An 18971-nucleotide genomic window follows, 5' to 3' on the forward strand; every position below is an offset into this window, starting at 1 on the left:
AGCACCCTGGAAGCCCTCCACTCAGCACATGGCCGGCCCGGAGCCCAGTGCGTCCCTGCAGCTCTCCATGTGCTTGGAGAGCTGGCCTTTCACTGCCAGGTGGGTGAAGGGGAGGGGAACCATTCTTGATAGCGTCCCTGAGCTCAGAGAAGCAGAGAGCCATGGGAGACATCTGTTCCTGCTGTTTTCCTGCCTGGTAGCTTTCTCTCTCTAGGAGTGCTCTTTCTAACCTCTGGGATACACCATAAGTCCTCACTTCTGTATCACAGAAAGTGGGTAGACCAGTGCAATTGAAGTGGCCCAATCCATGCCCCAGGGGACTGGCTCATGGATGGGCAAGGACCAGGCAGGGCTGTTCTGGGGGAGGGAGATGCTATGGTGGATGAGATTGTGGATGACATGTTGTTTGTTCTCAGGATGATGTAAACTTCAGGCTGCTGGTGGTAATCTATGAAAGGTGTGTTTCAGAGTGGATCTGAATCTTAGCTCTGTCACTTACTGACTGGGTGACCTCAGGAAAGTTGCTTAATTCTTCACATTTAATTTGGCTCATCTGCAAAATGAGGTAGGAATAATTGAGTTAATATATCTAAAGTGCTTAGTATAGTGTCTGTTTCAAAGAGCATAGCCAACAAATATTTCTTGCTATAATTATATCATTCCATGCAGAGTTCTCCTCTGAGAACTAATGACTAGGACAGAGACGGAGCTCTGACAGCATGAGGGTTCTAGATCCAGTTATGCCTGAGGTGTTCAAACTCTTATACTCCCAATTCCACAAATTAAAAAAAACTTCTCTCTTTTTCTTTTGGTACTGGGTTCAGTCCTCAGTACCAAAAGAGAAACTCACCCAGCCCTTTTTATTTTATTTTTTTGTGCTACTGGGGATGGAAAAGCCAGGGGGTATTCTACCTCCAAGCTACACTCCCAGCCCTATTTTTTATTCTTGATTTTGAAATGGTCTCACTAAGTTGTGGGGGGCTTCACTAAGTAGCTGAGGCTGGCTGCAAACCTGAGATCCTTCTGTCTCAGCCTCCCAAGTACTGGGATTTATTTTTTGTTGTTGTTATTATTATTATTATTATGATGATGATGATGATGATGATTATTATTATTATTATTTGGTGGTACTGGGGTTCCTGGAAGCCCTTCTACCTCTGGGCTACACTCCCAGACCTATCTTATATTTTTTTATTTGGAAACAGGGTCTCTTAAGCCAGTTAGGCTGGCTCTAAACCAGCGCGATCCTCCTGTCTCTGCCTCCCAAGTGTTGGGATTACAAGCATGCGCCACCACACCCGGCTATTTTTTTGTTTTAAAACACAGTCTCACTAGGTTGCTGAGAGCTTTACTACATTGCTAAGGCTGTCCCTGAACCTGTGATCTTCCTGTCTCAGCCTCCCAAGTACTGGGATTATAAGTGTACACCACCATTCAGGCAAAGTTCTTTCTCTTTTTTTTTTTTGTGGTGCTGGGGATTGAACCCAGGGGCCTTCTACGTCAGAGCCACATCCCCAGCCCTTTTTTATTTTAAAGCAGGGTCTTGCTAGGTTGTTGAGTCTGGCCTGGAACCTGTGGTCCTCCTGTCTCAGCCTCTGAAGTGCTGGTATTACAGGTATGTGCCACCATTCCTGGCCTAACTTCTCTTTTTAAGGCAAGTTTTAGTTGGGTCTCTGTAATTTATAACCCACAGGACCCCAAGTGTAGAGGTTAGACCCAGGGTGCTGTGTGTGCTAGGCAAGTGCTCTGTCACTAAGCTATACCTCATCCCAAACCAGGGGGGCTTGACATAGGAAAAACCACAGGAGACAAGAGTGCAGCGGACGCTTTCTCAGCTTCTGTCTGAGTCTGGGTAAGCTTCACTTCTCAAGCCTCAGTCCCTCACATATCTCATGGGGACATACGCTTTGCTACCCTCTGTAACTGCCACAAGGACCCTTTTTTTGTGGTGCTGTAGAACCCACGGGCATTCTACCTCGGAACTACACCCCCAGCCCTATCTTTTATTTGAAAATAGGGTCTCACTAAGCTGCTGAACCTGTGATCCCCCTGTCTCAACCTCCCAAGTACTGGGATTACAAGCATGCACGACCATGCCCTGCTATCAGGACCTATTTAGATAACAAATGTACCCCAAAACCTATCAAGTGCTAAAAGCAAACACACCGACGACTCCTCTATACCTAAAGAAAATCCTACTCCTCAGCTGGGCTTTTGCAGGCCTTACCGCATGTGACCCCACCGACCTTTGCAGCCTTCTTGCTGGCGCAGCCCTCTCCTGCATGCACATCCTCTGCTGAAGCTACACGGGACTTCCCACCACTCTCGCAGCTCAACCTTTGTGTCTGCTCATTTTGCTTCCTTCTCATGGGATGGTTATTGGCTCATCTCCACCTAACAAAATCCAGCCATCCCAGGTCTGTCCTGAGGGCGCCTCCTCCACAAAGGCTTTTCTGGTCCCTCTTTGACACATTCATGCACACGCACAGCGGAGCCAGGAGCCCCCTGCTTCCAGGGAACCTGCGGCACTCCCTTTATTGACGCGATTGACTTTCAGATTTCTTCTGTTAGAGTTGAGTCTTCTGAGGGGCAGGACTACCTTGTCTGTATTCTCCACTACACCTTACAGCAGGGTTTTAAGGATGTACAGATTCCAAGTAGTTTTGATCAACAGAGCAAAAGAAATAGCACCTTGCTTTGTTCCCGTCTTCTGGAGGCAGCTGCGGGAACTTCAGAATAAACCCTGCTCCGCTTAGCTATGCTGAGACAACGAGCAGACAGCGCCAGAGCGGGTGAAAGAGGATCTGGAAGAACAAGAAGCCGCTGCCACATGGGGAAACTCACCCAGACCCGCATTTGCTGGAATCACCCAGTCTCCTGGCTTGAGCCTGGTCACGCTGCCGCCCACTGCCACCACCTGTCCAACACCTTCGTTCCCTCCGACAGCAGGAAGCTTAGGAAGGAGGCCATAGTTTCCTGAGGAAGAAGAGCGCAACGGGTCACCCCAGCCACATCTGGACTTGGGAGCTAGTCAGACCTGAGCATCATGGGCTCTGCCTCTGACTAGCTGTCCACTTAACCAGCCTCTGGGCCTCAGTTTTCTCAGCTGTCCAGGGGGCTAATGCCCCTTAGAATTCATGGTTATTGTGAGGATAAAGTAGCGAGGGAAGGGGCCCAGCCTGGAGCTTAGCACACTGCAGGCACTTCACAGTGCTGCTTTACTTCAGGACGGGAGGCAGAGAGGGCCGACACCATCTGCGGAGTCCCCTGGAGAAGAGCTACTGCTTATCACAGACATTTCCACAGGTCCTCTTCCACACCGGGAGAGGACCAAGGCAAGCCATGGCAGCTGAGTGCAGACGCCAATTAACATAAGCCCCAAAAACCTAGGTTACCTTGGATCATATTTATGTCAGATGGATTGACAGGGGCTGCCAGCATCCTCACGTGGACGTCTGATCCTCCCAAGGCAGCTAGCTCCAGGTTCTTCAGTCTAAGCACAACGCCAAAGAGAGATGTTAATGTCAGCCCGGCTAGACTGGGCGTCTTCTGCTCAAATCATCTCCCCAAAGTAGGTCAGTCCACACGTCTGAGCCATGTGAGCCCAGGAGTTAGGTTCCGCTGGAATAAAGATGCTGTAAGGGACAGCACAGGGCACAGGCTGACTCCTAAATCCAAGTGGCTTATCCCTAGTGGCCTCTCAGCCCCATCTGCTTTGCAACAGGAAACAGGAAACAGGAAAGCTCCTGCTGGTGTGGCCCTGTGTTTTCCAAAACTTGCTTGGTTGTAAGAACCACATGGTGGCCTCTCACTGACAATCCAGATTCCCAGGGCTGGACATGCTGGTGCATGCCTGTAACCCCAGTACTGAGGAGGCTGAGACAGGAGGATTGCAGTTTGAGGCCAACCTCAAAAACTTAGCAGAATCCCCTTCCTTCTTTCTAAAATAAAACCAAAAATTTTTAGGCCCAGCCCTGACCCTCTGAGCCAACATCTCCAGATGCGAGCGCCCCCATAGTTTTTCCATGCGGGCACATCTGGGAGATCATGGGCCAACCACTCGTCCTCCACCTGTTTGTTGTTTGGGGAGTCCTAGCACATAGGGCAGAGGGGATGTTTCCCCTGGTCACAGAAGGTGGGGAAATGGAGAGAGAGACTATGTTTCCTGGAAAGAGCTCCCTGGTGACAGTGACTCACCCCCTGGAGTGATGTCTCTGCAGATAAGGATTCTGGTCTGTCAGAAAGGGTCTGGGGAGAGCTGGGGGATCTCTGGTGGAAAGCTCCCCAGGTGGCTGGGGCACTGCGGGCAAACTTCTCCTCCGCCCTAGGACTCTGCTTCTCTTTGTATGATGCGGCGGGCGTGCTTTGGGCTGGACTGCTTCCAAGACCCACTCCCATTTTAAGTCTCTGATAACTCCCTTAGTTCCAGGGGGCGCTCTCACCATGGTACCATTATCTTGATACCACTGAACCTTTGCTTAATGGGTAAAACCTGCCTAAGGGCTTTTGAGGCAGGTCAAGTCACAGTGTTTATCTTTCCTTTTTATAGAGAGCCAGGTGTGGTAGTGCACACTTGTAATCCCCGTGCTTGGGAGGCTGAGATAGGAGGATAGCAGGTTTGTGGCCAACCTCAGCAATTCAGTGAGACCCTCCACAACTTAGTGGAACCCTGTTTTGGAATAAAAGAATAAAATGGGGCTGGGGATATAGCTTGGAGGTAAAGTGCCTCTGGGTTCCATTCCCCCACTAAAATAAACCAGCAAATAAAAGAGAGACCAAAGAGATAACACCAAGCATACTAAACCGGCGAGTCCCCATGACTTGTTTTTTGTTTTTTTTAGCACTGGGGGTCAAACGCAAGCAACATTCTACCTCTGAGCTATATCCCCAGCCCTATTCTTTATTTTGAAACAGGGTCTTACTAAGTTGTGAAGCACCTCACTAAACTGGTGAGCCTGGCTGTAAACCTGTGATCCTCCTGCCTCAGCCTCCCAGGTAATGAGATTATAAGCTTGGCCACCATTCCATATATATATATATATATATTTTTGGTGGTACTGGGGTTCCTGGAAACCCTTCTACCTCCGGGCTACACTCCCAGACCTATTTTATACTTTTTTATTTGGAAACATGGTCTCTTTAGCCAGCGCGGCTGGCTTTGAACCTGTGTGATCCTCCTGTCTCCGCCTCCCAAGTGCGGGGATTACAAGCGTGCGACACCACACCCGGCATCCTATGATGTTTTAATGACCAGAAACTTTCTTTCTCCACACGCCAAGACTTCAGGTTTGTGATGCTTCTGTCTAAATGTATTTATTAAGTACTAATTTTTGTCATTTCATTTACCAAAGCCATATGTAACTGTCAACCAGAGTTTCTTAGCATGAGGCCACAGTATCACCACCCGAAACTGAGGCAATCCCACTCACTTTCTGTAGAAATCCAACCTTTTTTAAATTTTTTTATTTTGGTACTGGGGATTGAACTCAGAGGCATTCTATATCCAAGCTACTCCCAGCCCTTTTAATCTTTTGTTCTAAAACAGGGTCTTGCTAAGTTGCTGAGGCTGGTCTTGAACTTGCGATCCCCAGTTTCAGCCTCCCAGAACTGGGATTACAACAGTGTACCACCACATCTGGTTGAAATCCAACCTTTTAACTTTTCCTAGGGTTTGATCTCAGAGTAAAAGTGTGATTTTCAAGAAATGTTTTGTACTAATACAGTGGATGCAAGGACTTATATGCATCCTATGGTCAGAGCTATATATATATATATATATATATATATATATATATATATATATATATATGCTTTTTTTTTGTGGGACTGGGGTTCCTGGAAGCCCTTCTACCTCTGGGCTACACTCCCAGACCTATTTTTACATTTTTTTTTAAAATTTGTAAACAGGGTCTCCTAAGCTAGCGCACGCGGCTGGCTTCAAACCTGTGCGATCCTCCTGTCTCTGCTTCCCAAGCGTGGGGATTACAAGCGTGTGCTACCACGCCCGGCTAAGTACATAATTTAATTAGTTAATACTTGCTGAGGCTGTCCTCAAACCTGTGATCCTCTTGCCTTAGTCTCCTAAGTACTGGGATTTCAGGCGTAAGCCGAGCCCAGCTAAATACATAATTTAGCATGCAGCATTTCTGTGAGTGAAGTGTTAATAGTCCTATGCTATCTAGTTCAGGAACAAGTCTCCTTGTGATGATGGAATTTATGCAGGCTTAGGTGACTAGTGATGCTGAAGCAGCTCTTACATTGCTCAACATCAGCATCCCAATATGAGTGTGAGAACACTCCTCACTGCCTGCAAGGACCCTGAGGATCTGGAGAGTCCAAGCTGGGAACCCCTGTACTGTCATAACCAAAGTAAGGAAGGCCATGTCTCAGCACATCTGCAAAACAACAGCAAGAAACCCAAAGAGACAAACTCTCTACAGGAAATGGTTAAGCAGAAAGGAGTGGGTGCCCAGGGCCAGAAAGAATAAAGGGATTTTTTTTCTTAAAGTAAAGTATTAAGGATTGTAGATATTTACACACTGCTGGAGAGTGGAGTCTTTGTCATAGTAATAACTAGTGCTTACTGAGTGTTAGCAGTCAGGCACCCTGGTAAGTGCTTTACAAGCCAGCTTCCACACTATTACAATAGCTTCCACACTATTGTTCTGCTTTTACAGCTGAGGAACAAAGGCAGAAAGGAGGTAAATAACTTGTTCAGGGCCACCAACAGTAGCAAGTGGCTGAACTGCTCTGAACCTGGCAGTCTGTTCTTAGAAAAGCCACCTAGAAAGGGCTGAGCCCAGACTACACAGGTGGCAGCAAAATGAGCCCTTTCCTGGACTGTCATGCAGTTGGTCCTTGCCGCGCCTGCCTGCAGGGGGCAGGGAGGGCACATGAGCAGGCGCTGCGGCTCCCGCCAGCCCACATGGGGAGGCACCAGTGATGTTTCTCTGTGTATTAAATCTGCCTCCCAAAGAATACTCCTGCCCAGAGCAAATGGAGTCTGGACGAGCTGCCCCTTTGTACATTCCCTCTGCTTCTCTCCTACGCCTTGACATATAATCAGGCTTTTTGTAAGCTGCAAAGTCCGTGTGCTCAAGTGCTTGAGGTTGTTTGTATTTTCTGTGCATTTTCTACACTCTCTTCTCTCCGAGTTTTGTTTCCATAGCTTTTTCATAAATTGAGAAATTCAATCCAGCCTTCAAGAACCAGTTCACACTTCACTTCCCCTAAGATGTCTTTTGATCCTCCTCCTGGCCCTGAAAAAAAAAAAAATCACTTAGTGCATTACACAGAAGGGGTGACGATGTATCACTGAAGACCATCTCCCAGGAGTTCACTACTTCTTAGTTTACATGGTCTTTCCATACATTTTTTTCAAATTATCAAGACACGAGTTCACCGTCTCTTCTCCAAAGCGCTTAAAGTCAGATGAGCACCAGAGTGCAGAACCATGTATCACCTACACTCCCAAGGGCAGTACTCTGCGGCCAGATGACATTTCTGTAACAAAATGTATGAATATCCCCACTAAGTGAGATGCATAAAGACCACGTAAAAACCTCTTAGAACAGCAGGGTTCACCTCCAAACAAGTTATGGAAGGAAAAAAGCAAACCCCAACCTGTCAGTGTTCAGAACTTTCCGGATTTGGAACTAGGTCCCTCAGACCTTGAGTTCAGTCCTCTTTTACTTTTGAAGTAGCGAGAATGTGTGTGTGTGTGTGTGTGTGTGTGTGTGTGGTGTGCACATGTGCTGTTTTTCTGTTAACATTGCAAACTTACAAGGGCAGAGAACCTCGTCTTAATCTTGGTTATTAGCAAGTGTCTGTGATTGAACTTTTCTCTCCAGTGGGAAAACATGGTGCACAAATGCCAGTCAGGCCGGGTGTGATGGCATGTGGCTATAATCCAGTATTGTAATCCAGAGGCTGAGACAGGAGGACCACGGGTTCAAGGCCAGGCATAGTAACTTAACAAGACCCTCAGCAACTAAGTGAGACCCTGTTTCAAAATGAAAGACTGATGGTACAGCTCAGAGGGAGTATGCCCTTGGGTTCAATCTCCAAACCAACTTCAATACTTCAAACCAACTAACAAACAGAAAAAGCAAAACAAACAAACAAAAAAAAAACAGAGTCATTGAGCGAGTTGAAGGGCTGGCTCCAATCAAGGGCTCAGCTTCTTGCATCTGGTCTCCCTGGTTTTAAGCTGTTTAGAAAAATACCCGCAGCTGGGCATGGTGGCGCACGCTTGTAATCCCCGCGCTTGGGAGGCAGAGACAGAAGGATCGCACAGGTTCGAAGCCAGCCGCAGGCCCTGGCTTAGGAGACCCTGTTTCCAAATAAAAATGTAAAAATATGTCTGGGAGTGTAGCCCGGAGGTAGAAGGCTTCCAGGAACCCCAGTACCACCAAAAAAAAAAAAAAAAAAAAAAAAGAAAAATACCCCCAAAGGATGGGCTCAAATAAAAACAGAAATTATCCTTGACAGAGTATGGTCTGGCCAAATAAATCAAACGTGGACTGAAACTGCATGTCTTAAAAATCTAGATGAGCAGCTGGGTGTGGTGGCATGCCCCTGTAATCCCAGTGCTTGACAGGCAGGGACAGGAGGATTATAGTTTGAGACCAGTCCTGGTAATTTAGAAAGACCTTGTCTCAAAATAAGAAATAAAGGCCGGGCATGGTGGCGCACGCTTGTAATCCCCGCGCTTGGGAGGCGGAGACAGGAGGATCGTGCTGGTTTGGAGCCAGCCATGCTGGCTTAAGAGACCGTTTCCAAATAAAAAGTTAAAAAATAGGTCTGGGAGTGTAGCCCGTAGGAGTGTATCCCAGAGGTAGAAGGGCTTCCAGGAACCCCAGTACCACCAAACAAACAAACAAAAAAAACAAAAAAAAAAAAGAAAGAAAAGAAATAAAATGGGTGGGGATTATATAGCTCAGTGGTAGAATGTCCCTAAGCTCACTAGATCCCCAGTATTGCTGCCGCCGCCGCTGCCACCACCACCGCCACCACCACCACCACCACCACCTAAACTCATCTAGCTTACCTGGTGGAGATGAGAATGCAGGTGGCCCTCAGCTGAGAGGTTGTAAAGGATCTGCATCGAGCCAGGCAGCCCTGGGTTAGCGCCTGCCAGTCACTGACCAGCTGGGGAGCCTCAGAACCCCCTCTGTAAAATTTAGTAACACTAGAACCTGCTTACTGAGTTAAGCGAGTTAGTGCATAAAGCATTTCCTCAGGGCCTGACACAGGAGTTGCAGAGGAAATGGCAGTGGTTACCATGTGAAAACAGCCTAGGAAACCTCTGAAACCCGCTGGCTGTTCCCTTGAACGTAAGCACTGAGTCACTGAAAGGAAGAGCACAACTTTCTGGAAAACTCAAGTAAATTTAGTTCAACTAATACTTATCGACAGACTTAGGGCCACATAGTGGGCCAAGGGGACCAAGGATAAGCACTTTCAAGCCCCCTGCCCAAGAGCTTGCTGGGGTGAGGAACATGAGTCAGCTCTGATGGGCAGGCTTGTGGTGCCAAAGCCAACTGAGTGTCTAACCCAGCAGGAGGAGGAAACGGAGGGCCTTTAGTAGAAGTGAGCCTTCTGTTGGGCCCTGAAGGATATGGAGGAGTTTCCTGGGTAGAGAGAAGGACCAAGAATCTGCCCTGACAGTAGACCAGCAACAGGTGTGGCCTGGATTGGAGATGAGGATGGAGAGGACTCAGTAACCTGGAAACTCTTAAATATGTGACATTAGTGTCGCTTGGTGACTAACACCGTGTAGGGGAGGAGAGTGGGAAGTCTTGGGTGGCTCCCAGGCTTCTGGTCTAGACTCCTGGTGTGAAGATAGGGAGGAAGGAAGAGGGGTTTTTGGAATGAACATGAAGGTGTTACATCTGAAGTTTGAAGCAGGGAACCTGCAAGATCGCAGAGGGTGCTTTGGGCTAGACATACAGAGCTGCAGGTCAGCTGTGTGTAGGTGGTGTATAGACAGTGGGAAAACTTATTCTGGGCCACTTGGCTGGACAATGAAATGGAAACCAACGCTGACAGCTTACTGAGCTCTGGGCATTAATTAATGTTTTACACACAGGACGCTGTCCGGTCCTCCAAGTGCATATGTGGAGCCAATTTAAAAAAGAGGAACCAGCAGCCCAGAGAAAACGAGGCACCTGCTCGAGAGCGAGCGACAGTCATGCTTCTAAGCTAGACCCCAAAGCTCGTGCTGCCGAATGCTGCCGGGTTCTGCTGTGCTGTTTCAGGAATTCTCCTGAGATAAGATTAGGTATTCCCTGGGGTTTGACATGTTTGGGAAATGCCACCTACTAAACCCCTAAGAGTCTGACTGCATGTTAATGTCATAAAGGCTTGGAGAAATCCTCAAGAAACCCAGGTAACTTGGTGGAATCCAGACTTTCCCAGACTTAACTCAGGCTGTGAACACTGTTTTCACAGCCCAGCCTGCCCCGAAACCGCAGCCAGGGAAACCATGCACTGGGCTACAAATTGTTCCTGACTCTCTTGTTTGCCTTCTGGGGCATCCAGCTCTGTGTCAGCTGAGATTCTCAAGTTGGAGGGAAGCTAGGCGGGGAGGGCCCAGCAGGACCGCGTGGCTAGGAGAGGGCAGGCTGAGCTCAAATGCAGGTGGATGGTGGCAGGGGCAGCCCGACGCTGCACGCCCGGGGGGAGGTGTGCTGGCCCAGCTGCATCTCCCGAGGGAGACCAGTCCCTGCTTGCCCCACGGAATGCCATCAATACCACAGACACCACTGTTCCCGCAGACGGCTCTAACAGCGTCGTCAAGGATACCATTCTGCTGAGACAGGAAGGAAAATGAGGGCCGAGTATGAATTGCAGGAGCCAGACCTCTGGTACAATGATAGCAATTTCTCTTCCCTGTTTTTTTTTTTTTTTTTTTTTTTTTTTTAACTTACCAAAGGCAATGGTGACTGCGTTGTGGGATGCAAATGAGACACCCAAATAAACAGCCTGGCTAGATTGCAAGTGGCCTCCCCAGGACCGTCCACATCCTTTCCCTGCAAGTTGCATGGCGCCATTACACTCGCAGGGATGCCACTGTCTTCAATCGACAGATCCCAGACTGGATAAAGTCACAATGACTCCTTTGAGGCCGAGACTGTACACCTGTGATGCCATATGAAGTACGAGAGAGACAAAAGCAGGCAGAAGAAAGAGCCCTTTGAGAGGAGGAAAAAAGAGGCCAGTCCCATAGGGACTGGCTCAGTTATATTTGCTGTGCAAGGTGGGCACTGGCCAGCTATGCTCAGAGACTTTCCTGCCTTCCGCATTTAATTAGCAACCCTTCGCACTTATCTTTCATCTTCACCCAATCACCTCAAACTGGTTGATGTCATTTTGAGCAAGTACAGGGAGGGAGAGTGTCACTGACCAGAGACTTCCTCATCTGCTCAGGAGGGAGAGCCGAGAATGCGTCTCATCACAGGGGACTGGGTGAAGGAAACTGACCTCGTGGGGCTCTCCACAGTCTATCTGCAGTCCCCATGGTCAACAAGCTGCCTCCGGCCATTAGGTGAAATGCCCGGTGTGCTGGGTCCCTTGTTCTGCGACCTTACACAACCCTGCAGTTGTGTCACAGCTGGTGACCTCTTGCACCCCAGCAGGAAATGCTGGTGGCCTCTGCTGGTGGGGATCTGGAGGAGCCCTGGCTCTCAGAGAGAGCACTCACTCGGGAGCAGGGCTCTTCACGTCATGGGGTGCGACGGCACCCGGGCCTTCTCGCTTCCCTGCCTTGTGTTCAGGATTCATCTCTGGGCCCTTTGGCACAGTTTCCCCTCTCTCTTTTCTTTCTTTGGCCTTACTGGGGATATAACCCAGGAACATTCCACTTCCAAGCTACAACTCCAGACCTATTTCTTTATTTTGAAACAGAGCCTCACTAAGTAGCCGAGGCTGTCCGCAAACAGTGATCCTCCTGTCTCAGCCTCCCGAATGCTGGATTTACAAGCATGCGGCACAGTTTCCCCTCCCTCTTTTTTAACACAGAGTCTTGGCATCTTGCCCAAGCTGGTCTCAAATTCCTGGGCTTGAATGATCTTCCTGCTTTAGCCTCCCAAGAAGCTGAGTCCAGTACCTGCTTTACTTTTATAGACTGTCAGAGCTGGACAGCTGCTGGAGGAAAGAGATGTTGAGACTTGCTACTTGTGCATCTTAAATGCTCCCTAGAGGCCTGTGAGTTAAAGGCTCGGTCCCTTGGGTGGCACTATTGGGAGGTGGGCCCTAGTAGAAAGTCTTTAAATCCCTGGGGCATGCCCTCCAGAGTTGATGGGCCCTGGTCTTTTAACCTCTCTCTTTTGTTCCCTGGCGTTATGAGGTGAATGGCTTTGCCACATGCGCTGGCCCATGATGTGCTGCCTTGCCACAGGCTAAGTGACAATGGCACCATTCAGTCATGAACTGGAACCTCCAAAACACCTAAACCTTTTCTCTTTATAACTTAATTGTCTCATGTATTTTGTTACAGTGATAGAAAGCTGGCCAACACAAAGGCCTCATCTTGTCTTGGCAGGAAAGAGTGTTGTTTATGGAGCATGGCTAAGGAGGTATGTAGCTTCTGAGGTAAACAGGAAAGAGATCTATGAAGGTCCATTACTGGTGCAGAAGATGAGAAGAGGCAAATGCATCCTGAATTTGTCACTGCTGTCCTTGGACAACCATTTATTTTATTCAAGAATAAGTGAAGAGAATGGAGACTGGCCTGATTTCCTTGTCTAATAATTAACGTCAGAGGTGGGACTGGACCCCCGACCAGGGCTCTTGCAGGTGGTCCCCAATGAAGCACCATGACTACAGTATGACCGTGTGTTATCTCTGTTTAACTGCTTCTAAGATGAGGACCTCTCCCTCTTCACCCAAGATGGCAAAGCCCAAGAAGCATACCAGAGAGATGCAGGAGCTGCTAGAAGGCAGACAGTCTTATGACGGAGTGACAGCTCTCCTCCCAGATCCTCTGGATGGAGGGAAACCGCCAGTCCACTATGCAATTTCTTGGAGGTAAGCTTGCCAAGTTTCACCTTCAGAGGCAAGAATGAAGAAACTGGGATGGGGTGGGGTTTGGCTTTGATCCCCATATCTGAAATATAGATAGAAGGTAATATGTGAAGTTACAAGATGTGGGAGCCACTGGAGTGTGATCCCATGATGCGTGGCTAGTCCTCTTTAAGCTGGTTGAACAGATAAGTCCCCGAAAGGATTACACATTGAGTGCACAGTGGGCACTCTCTTCGACTCGGTCAACACTCCACCTTTCTTCTTCCCTCTGGGTTTTTGCACATGCAAGTACCTCTGCTTGAACCATTTCTACATTTTCTCTTCTCATATATGGTTTACCCAATCTCCTGTAGGACTCAGGCCTCCTGTCTTCAGAGAAAGCATTCTCTGATTTCCCTGAGAGGATCAGGAGCCCTTTTCTGAGTGTCCACTGTACTTTTAAACCTATTCCATCATACCTTTTACTCCACCGGGCTATGGCGATTTGTCTCCTGGGCTAGACTAGGTGTTTCCTAAGGACACAGATCACAAACTGTCTCTGCATTCTCAGTGCCTGGCACTTAGTCAGCTCTCAAAGAATAAATACTAGCTAGCTAACTTAAAAGTTCGGTTTCTGTTCCCTTCGTTCATGACAATGAGAAAGAGAAAGAGCCCTCAACAGAGCACCAAACCAAAATACTAAAAAGTTTTAAAGTACTATCATACTGGTTTAAAACCAAATTACATGCACAAAGTGTTGGTTTTAAACTGATAACAGGTGTAAAAAGGAAAAAACCCCTGAGAATAAACAGTGCCCACAGCTCTAACAGTCTACCCACCAGCCGGGGGCACAGCTTATCTGTCTTACGGCAGAGTGGGCATGTGTCCAGTGGTTTTCCAGCTTAGTTTTTTCTTGTACCAGCAGTGGGCTGAGAGCACCCGATCAGGATGCTATCCTATAACAGCATCAGGACCTGAAAAGAGGAGGGGCCAGAGGGCAGCCTTTCTTCCTCTCTAGGAAGAGCAGCACCTGAATGACCTGTAACTGCTCTTTCTCTTCCGACCAATTTTATCCCAAAATTTGCCATGTATTTCATTCTCAAAAAATCTTTTAGATGAGCTAGGCATGGTGGCGCACGCTTGTCATCCCAGTATTTGGGAGGCTGAGACTGGAGGATTGCGGTTCGTGGACAGCCTCAACTACTACTTAAGGCCCTTTGCAACTCAGTGAGACCCTGTTTCAAAATAAAGAATAAAAAATTGGGCAGGGGGTGTAGCTTGGAGGTCAAATGCTTCTCGGTTCCATCCCCAGACCCCGCCCCCCCCCAAAAAAAATCTTTCAGATAATTGCCCTGGTTTCTTCAGGCCTAGGTCTCTGTCAAGGACTTTTTGGTGGCACTGGGGTTCCTGGAAACCCTTCTACCTCTGGGCTACACTCCCAGACACCTATTTTCATATTTCTATTTGGAAACAGGGTCTCCTAAGCCAGTGCGGCTGGCTTCGAACCTGCGCGATCCTCCTGTCTCCGCCTCCCAAGTGCGGGGATTACAAGCGTGCGCCACCGTGCCCGGCTGTCAAGGACTTTTAATGAAGAATGGGAATCCTAGTTGGACAATCCTGGGCAGGTGCCTTTCAGTCTTCTTGAGTCTCAGTTTCTTTATCTGTAAAACAGGGGTAACAATGACCAAATTGGATTACTGCTTTTTTTGTTTTGTTTTTTTGCAGTGTTGGGGACTGAATCCAGGGCTTTGTACGTGATAGGCAAGTATTCTACTAATAAGCTTCACTCTCAGTCATATCGCGACTTTAATTTCCATACTGTATGTGGAGAACTTAGCCCAGTGCTTGCTACATGGTAGGTATACAACAGATGAGAGCTCTTTCCACCACAGCACCCAGAGATCAGCAAAGTTCTAAAGGGCCTTTCAGGGGAAAAAACAGAACAAGGACATTAAGGTTTTGGGAAACTATTTGAGAGAATCCAGAAATGCATGAGGAACAATGGCCCTGGGGCCCTCTAATATTTCTAGAATTTAATTTTTCTGCACAATCTGATTTCATTTAGAAGTTCAATAACTTTCAATGAAAAAGGCCCAAGTGCTTATTTAGGGAGGCCCACTTGGGGAGGAAGGGAATGAAACAGACGGGAAGATGCCAAGAACTAGATGTTTGAGGGGCAAACAGAAATGAAAGCAGGGGTATTGGAACATAGGTACGATAACAGGAGGCCTCACTTTGCGTTCTGCAACCCCTCAGATCTGAGCAAACCAGTCCTCATTCCCTTCCTCCTGCTCACAGAGCCCTGGCCCAGGGTGCAGGCATCACAAACCACAACGGTTTGGGAGTACTCTGCACTCAGGGTTAAGCCCCAGAACTTACTAGTGTAACCTGATCCAGACATCCAGAAGCCCAGCCACCGGGATGTGTAAAGGACACCTGATTCTTTCTGTGACAGTGTGGTTACCCTAAACCTCCTAAGACATGACTACAAAGAGAATCCTGGTCTCTGGCCTCAGCCCATACAAGTAAAGCTGCCCAAATCTATGTTAGAAGGGAAAGGTGCCCTTTGGGGACAGAAGGAGAATTTCTGCTTGCTTGACCATCTCTCCACAGGCTCTCCACCCTGGCTGGGCCGCGGTCACCTGGAGACCTGCAGAGCTTTAGGAAACAAGGGTTAGGGCCTGAAAATATTCTTTTTTTCTTTTCTTTTTTATGGTACTGGGGGTTGAACTCAGGGGCAATCTACCTCTGGGCTACACCTCCAGCCCCTTTTTATTTTTGTTTTGAGACAGGCTCTCCCTAGGTTGATCAAAGTCATACTGCTTGCTGAGGCTGTCCTCGAACCTGCAATCCTCCTGTCTCAGCTTCCTAAGTACTGAAATTACAGGCATGCACCGCTTAGGCCTGGTCGAAAATATTGTTTCTAAAGTATAACAGGAGACTGAGTTATGAGCCAAGGTTGAATTTAATGCTTTGTGGAAGTATCATGTTTTGAACTTCAGGAAAATCACTGGAATTATACATGAGGATACAAGAGAAGCTGTCTTTTTTTTTTTCCCAAAGAGGGATCTGCAGACAAACCAACCAGTTTCAGATTCCCTGAAATCAATCAGGAGGCAACTGCACTCAGCTGTTTAACTTTTCCAGGACTTCCTCATCACCGCAGCAGAATTTAATAAAAGGGGTATTAATGGGATTAGATTCAGATTTAACTAACATTACAGGAACACCTTTTTAAAATTTTTTTGTGGTACTGGGGATTGAACTCAGGTGCATTCTACCTCTGAGTTACACCCCCAGCCCTATTTTATTTGAATTTTGAAACAGGGTTTCACGGGGTTGATGAGATTCTCACTACTTGCTGAGGCTGTACTCAAACCTGTAATCCTTCTGTCTCGGCTTCCCAAGTACTAGGATTACAAGCATGTGCCACCACATCTGTCTTATTTTTTTATTTTGAAACAGGGTCCTGTCTTATTAAATTGCAGAGGGCTTCGCTAAGTTGCTGAGGTTGGCTGTGAACCCATGATCTTCCTGTCTCAGCCTCACAAGTACTGGGATTACAGGCATGTGCTGCCATGCCCAGCTGGAAGTACCTGTTTTGTGGCAGATCCAGCACCAGATATGTAAATTACAAGTCCCGTGGAGAGACACTACATCCTTCTCGTTTGGGATGTTTTCCTGGAAACGGAAGCATGCTTCTCATTTGGGATGTTTTCCTGGAAACGGAAGCATGCTTATGAAAGTATTACTAGCTCATTGCAGCACAGACCTCAGGGGGATGTCCTCTTGGACAGGATGATTTATTACCTACAATCAAAACACAACTTCAGGCTTATTTACTAATGTGTCTTCAATCCTCCCCCCCCCCCGCCCCTGTAGTGGTGGGGACCAAACTCACCTTCTTGCACATGCTAGACAAGTGCTCTTCCACTGGGCTATATACACCCCAAGTCTCTGAAATGTCTTCTTTGGTTTGTTTTATTGCGGTACTAGGGATGGAAACCAGGGGCATTCTACCTCCGAGCTACACTTCCAGCCCTATTTTTTTTATTATTTGGAAACAGGGTCTCACTGAGTTGCAAAGGGCCTAAGCAGCTGAGACTGTCTGTGAACCGCGATCCTCCTATCTCAGTCTCCTAAATGTTGGGATTACAAGCATGTGCCACCACGCCAGGCTTGAAATGTCTTCTTGATATTCCTTCTAATTGCTCTAAAGGTGGATGTGACTAGGCAGTGAGGAACCTTGAATTTATCTGAGGCTTATCTTCTTTCCCTGTCCTAAACTCTAGCCTAGGTTCTAACCATTCCAATAATTCTGTTTGCCTATCCTTTGAAAAACAGTTTGCTTGGAATCAGAGTTGTGAACAGTGCACTGTGGGAGAGTATGCCAGTGTTTTTTTGATTGAGAACTTCAGATTACACTTAGGTGATTAGCCCTATGAACTATGTCTGCATTGTCTTCATATTTAATTATTTGTTTTTGTGGTAGTGGAGATTGAATCCAGGGCTGTTCTACCTCTGAGCTACACCTCCTGCCCTATTTTATTTTTTATTTTGAAACAGGGTCTTGCTAAGTTGTTGAGGGCCTCACTAAGCTGCTGAGACTGGCTTTAAACCTGTGATCCTCCTGTCTCAACCTCTCAAGTACTGAGATTACAGGCATGTGCCACCATGCCCAGCTCCATTTTTAAACATGATGAAACCCAAGCTCAGAGGACTCCAGTAATTTGCCAAACACACACAGCTAGGGCAAGTATGGGAAAGATTTGACTCCAAGAATTTTGATTCCCAGATCTGACCGTTTGCCTTAGCTCCACGCCAGCAGCCCAACAGCCCTTTTGAACGGCTATTTATGTGCAGTTTTATTAGTAGTTGGCATTTCACATATTGTCTTTATCAGCCACATGCAAAAATTATGAATTAAGATCCAAGAGAAATTTAAGAGGTCATAAAAGTTAGAGGGCTTAGAGAGGTTAAATGGGTTGTCCAAAATCGAACAGCTATGAAAAGGCTTTAAGTTTAAATGGTTCCAGGAACAGCTCTTCTAAACGAGGCCAAGGTGCACATATGGTGCAAGAGAGAGAGAGAGATCGAGAGAGAGACTCTCATATGAGACAGTAGACAAGCCACGAATTGCAGTCCCTGTTCCAATCACTAATTACCTAATTAATTGAGAAGTGAAGATCCAAATGGATGTAAAAGTATTACGAAAACCCCTCCAAAAATCACGAGAGCAAGAACTAAAGGTAAGGCAGCTAGGCAGTCAGTGACTCAAACTTACTGACTGTATGACCTTGGCAAAGTGATTTTACCACACTCATGCCTCAATTTTCTCATCCACAAGTGGGAATAAATCCTGCAACTACCCCAACGTTGTCATGACAATTAGACCAGAGCATCCACTGTCCGACACACAATAATCAATAAACGTTAGCCTTTAAGAATAATACTTGTGCCTCTTGAATCTTCGGCTACCGCGAAACGTGGACCTTCAGAGCTACCAAACTGCACCCTAGACTTCAGTTTGGGTCAGCAGCTCTCTGCCCGCTTCCCCGAACCCTGACCCTCCCTTCTCAGTCCATAGCTCGTCTTAAACTCCTCCAGGAACCCCAGTGCCCTCCCCCATTTCGGCGCCGTCTCTTACTCGACGACCTTGGCTGGATCCCCGTGGTTCTTATAGACCAGCGCCCGGACCCGGGAGGGATGGGAGGATGCGGAATAGGAAGAGACAGCACGACCCGGGCAGCGCCAAGGCAAAGCTGCGAGCAGCCCCTGCGGCACCTGCATCGAGGGTCGCGCCCCCGACAACACACAGCGGACCCACATGCTGCTTCCGGCCAACACAGAACCCGGCGCGCTCGGAAACGTCATCTCCCCGAGCCCGCCTCTAGCCCCGCCCCGCCCCTCGGTGTGACCACGCCCTCCCACGTCTTTAAAGGGCTCTGTACTTCCTCTGTTGTCCG

General features: G+C 47.7%; 1 protein-coding gene across 1 annotated transcript in view; it reads right to left on the reverse strand.

Annotated features, from left to right (window-relative positions):
- Positions 1–18741, reverse strand: part of MECR (mitochondrial trans-2-enoyl-CoA reductase) — a gene marked incomplete at its 3' end in the record, with an annotated part of 35437 nt that extends 16696 nt beyond the window's left edge. The window contains exons 1-3 of the mRNA XM_080692389.1: positions 18653–18741; positions 3396–3493; positions 2845–2976 (exon numbers count right to left, since the gene is read on the reverse strand). Coding sequence (XP_080548515.1) covers positions 2845–2976; positions 3396–3441 — 178 coding nt within the window. The 5' untranslated portion in view covers positions 3442–3493; positions 18653–18741. The remainder of the gene's footprint in view (positions 1–2844; positions 2977–3395; positions 3494–18652) is intronic.
- Between the last annotated feature and the right edge of the window lie 230 nt (positions 18742–18971).

This window comes from Muscardinus avellanarius (assembly GCF_963383645.1).
Source record: "Muscardinus avellanarius genome assembly, chromosome: 3".
Taxonomy (NCBI): Eukaryota; Metazoa; Chordata; class Mammalia; order Rodentia; family Gliridae; genus Muscardinus; species Muscardinus avellanarius.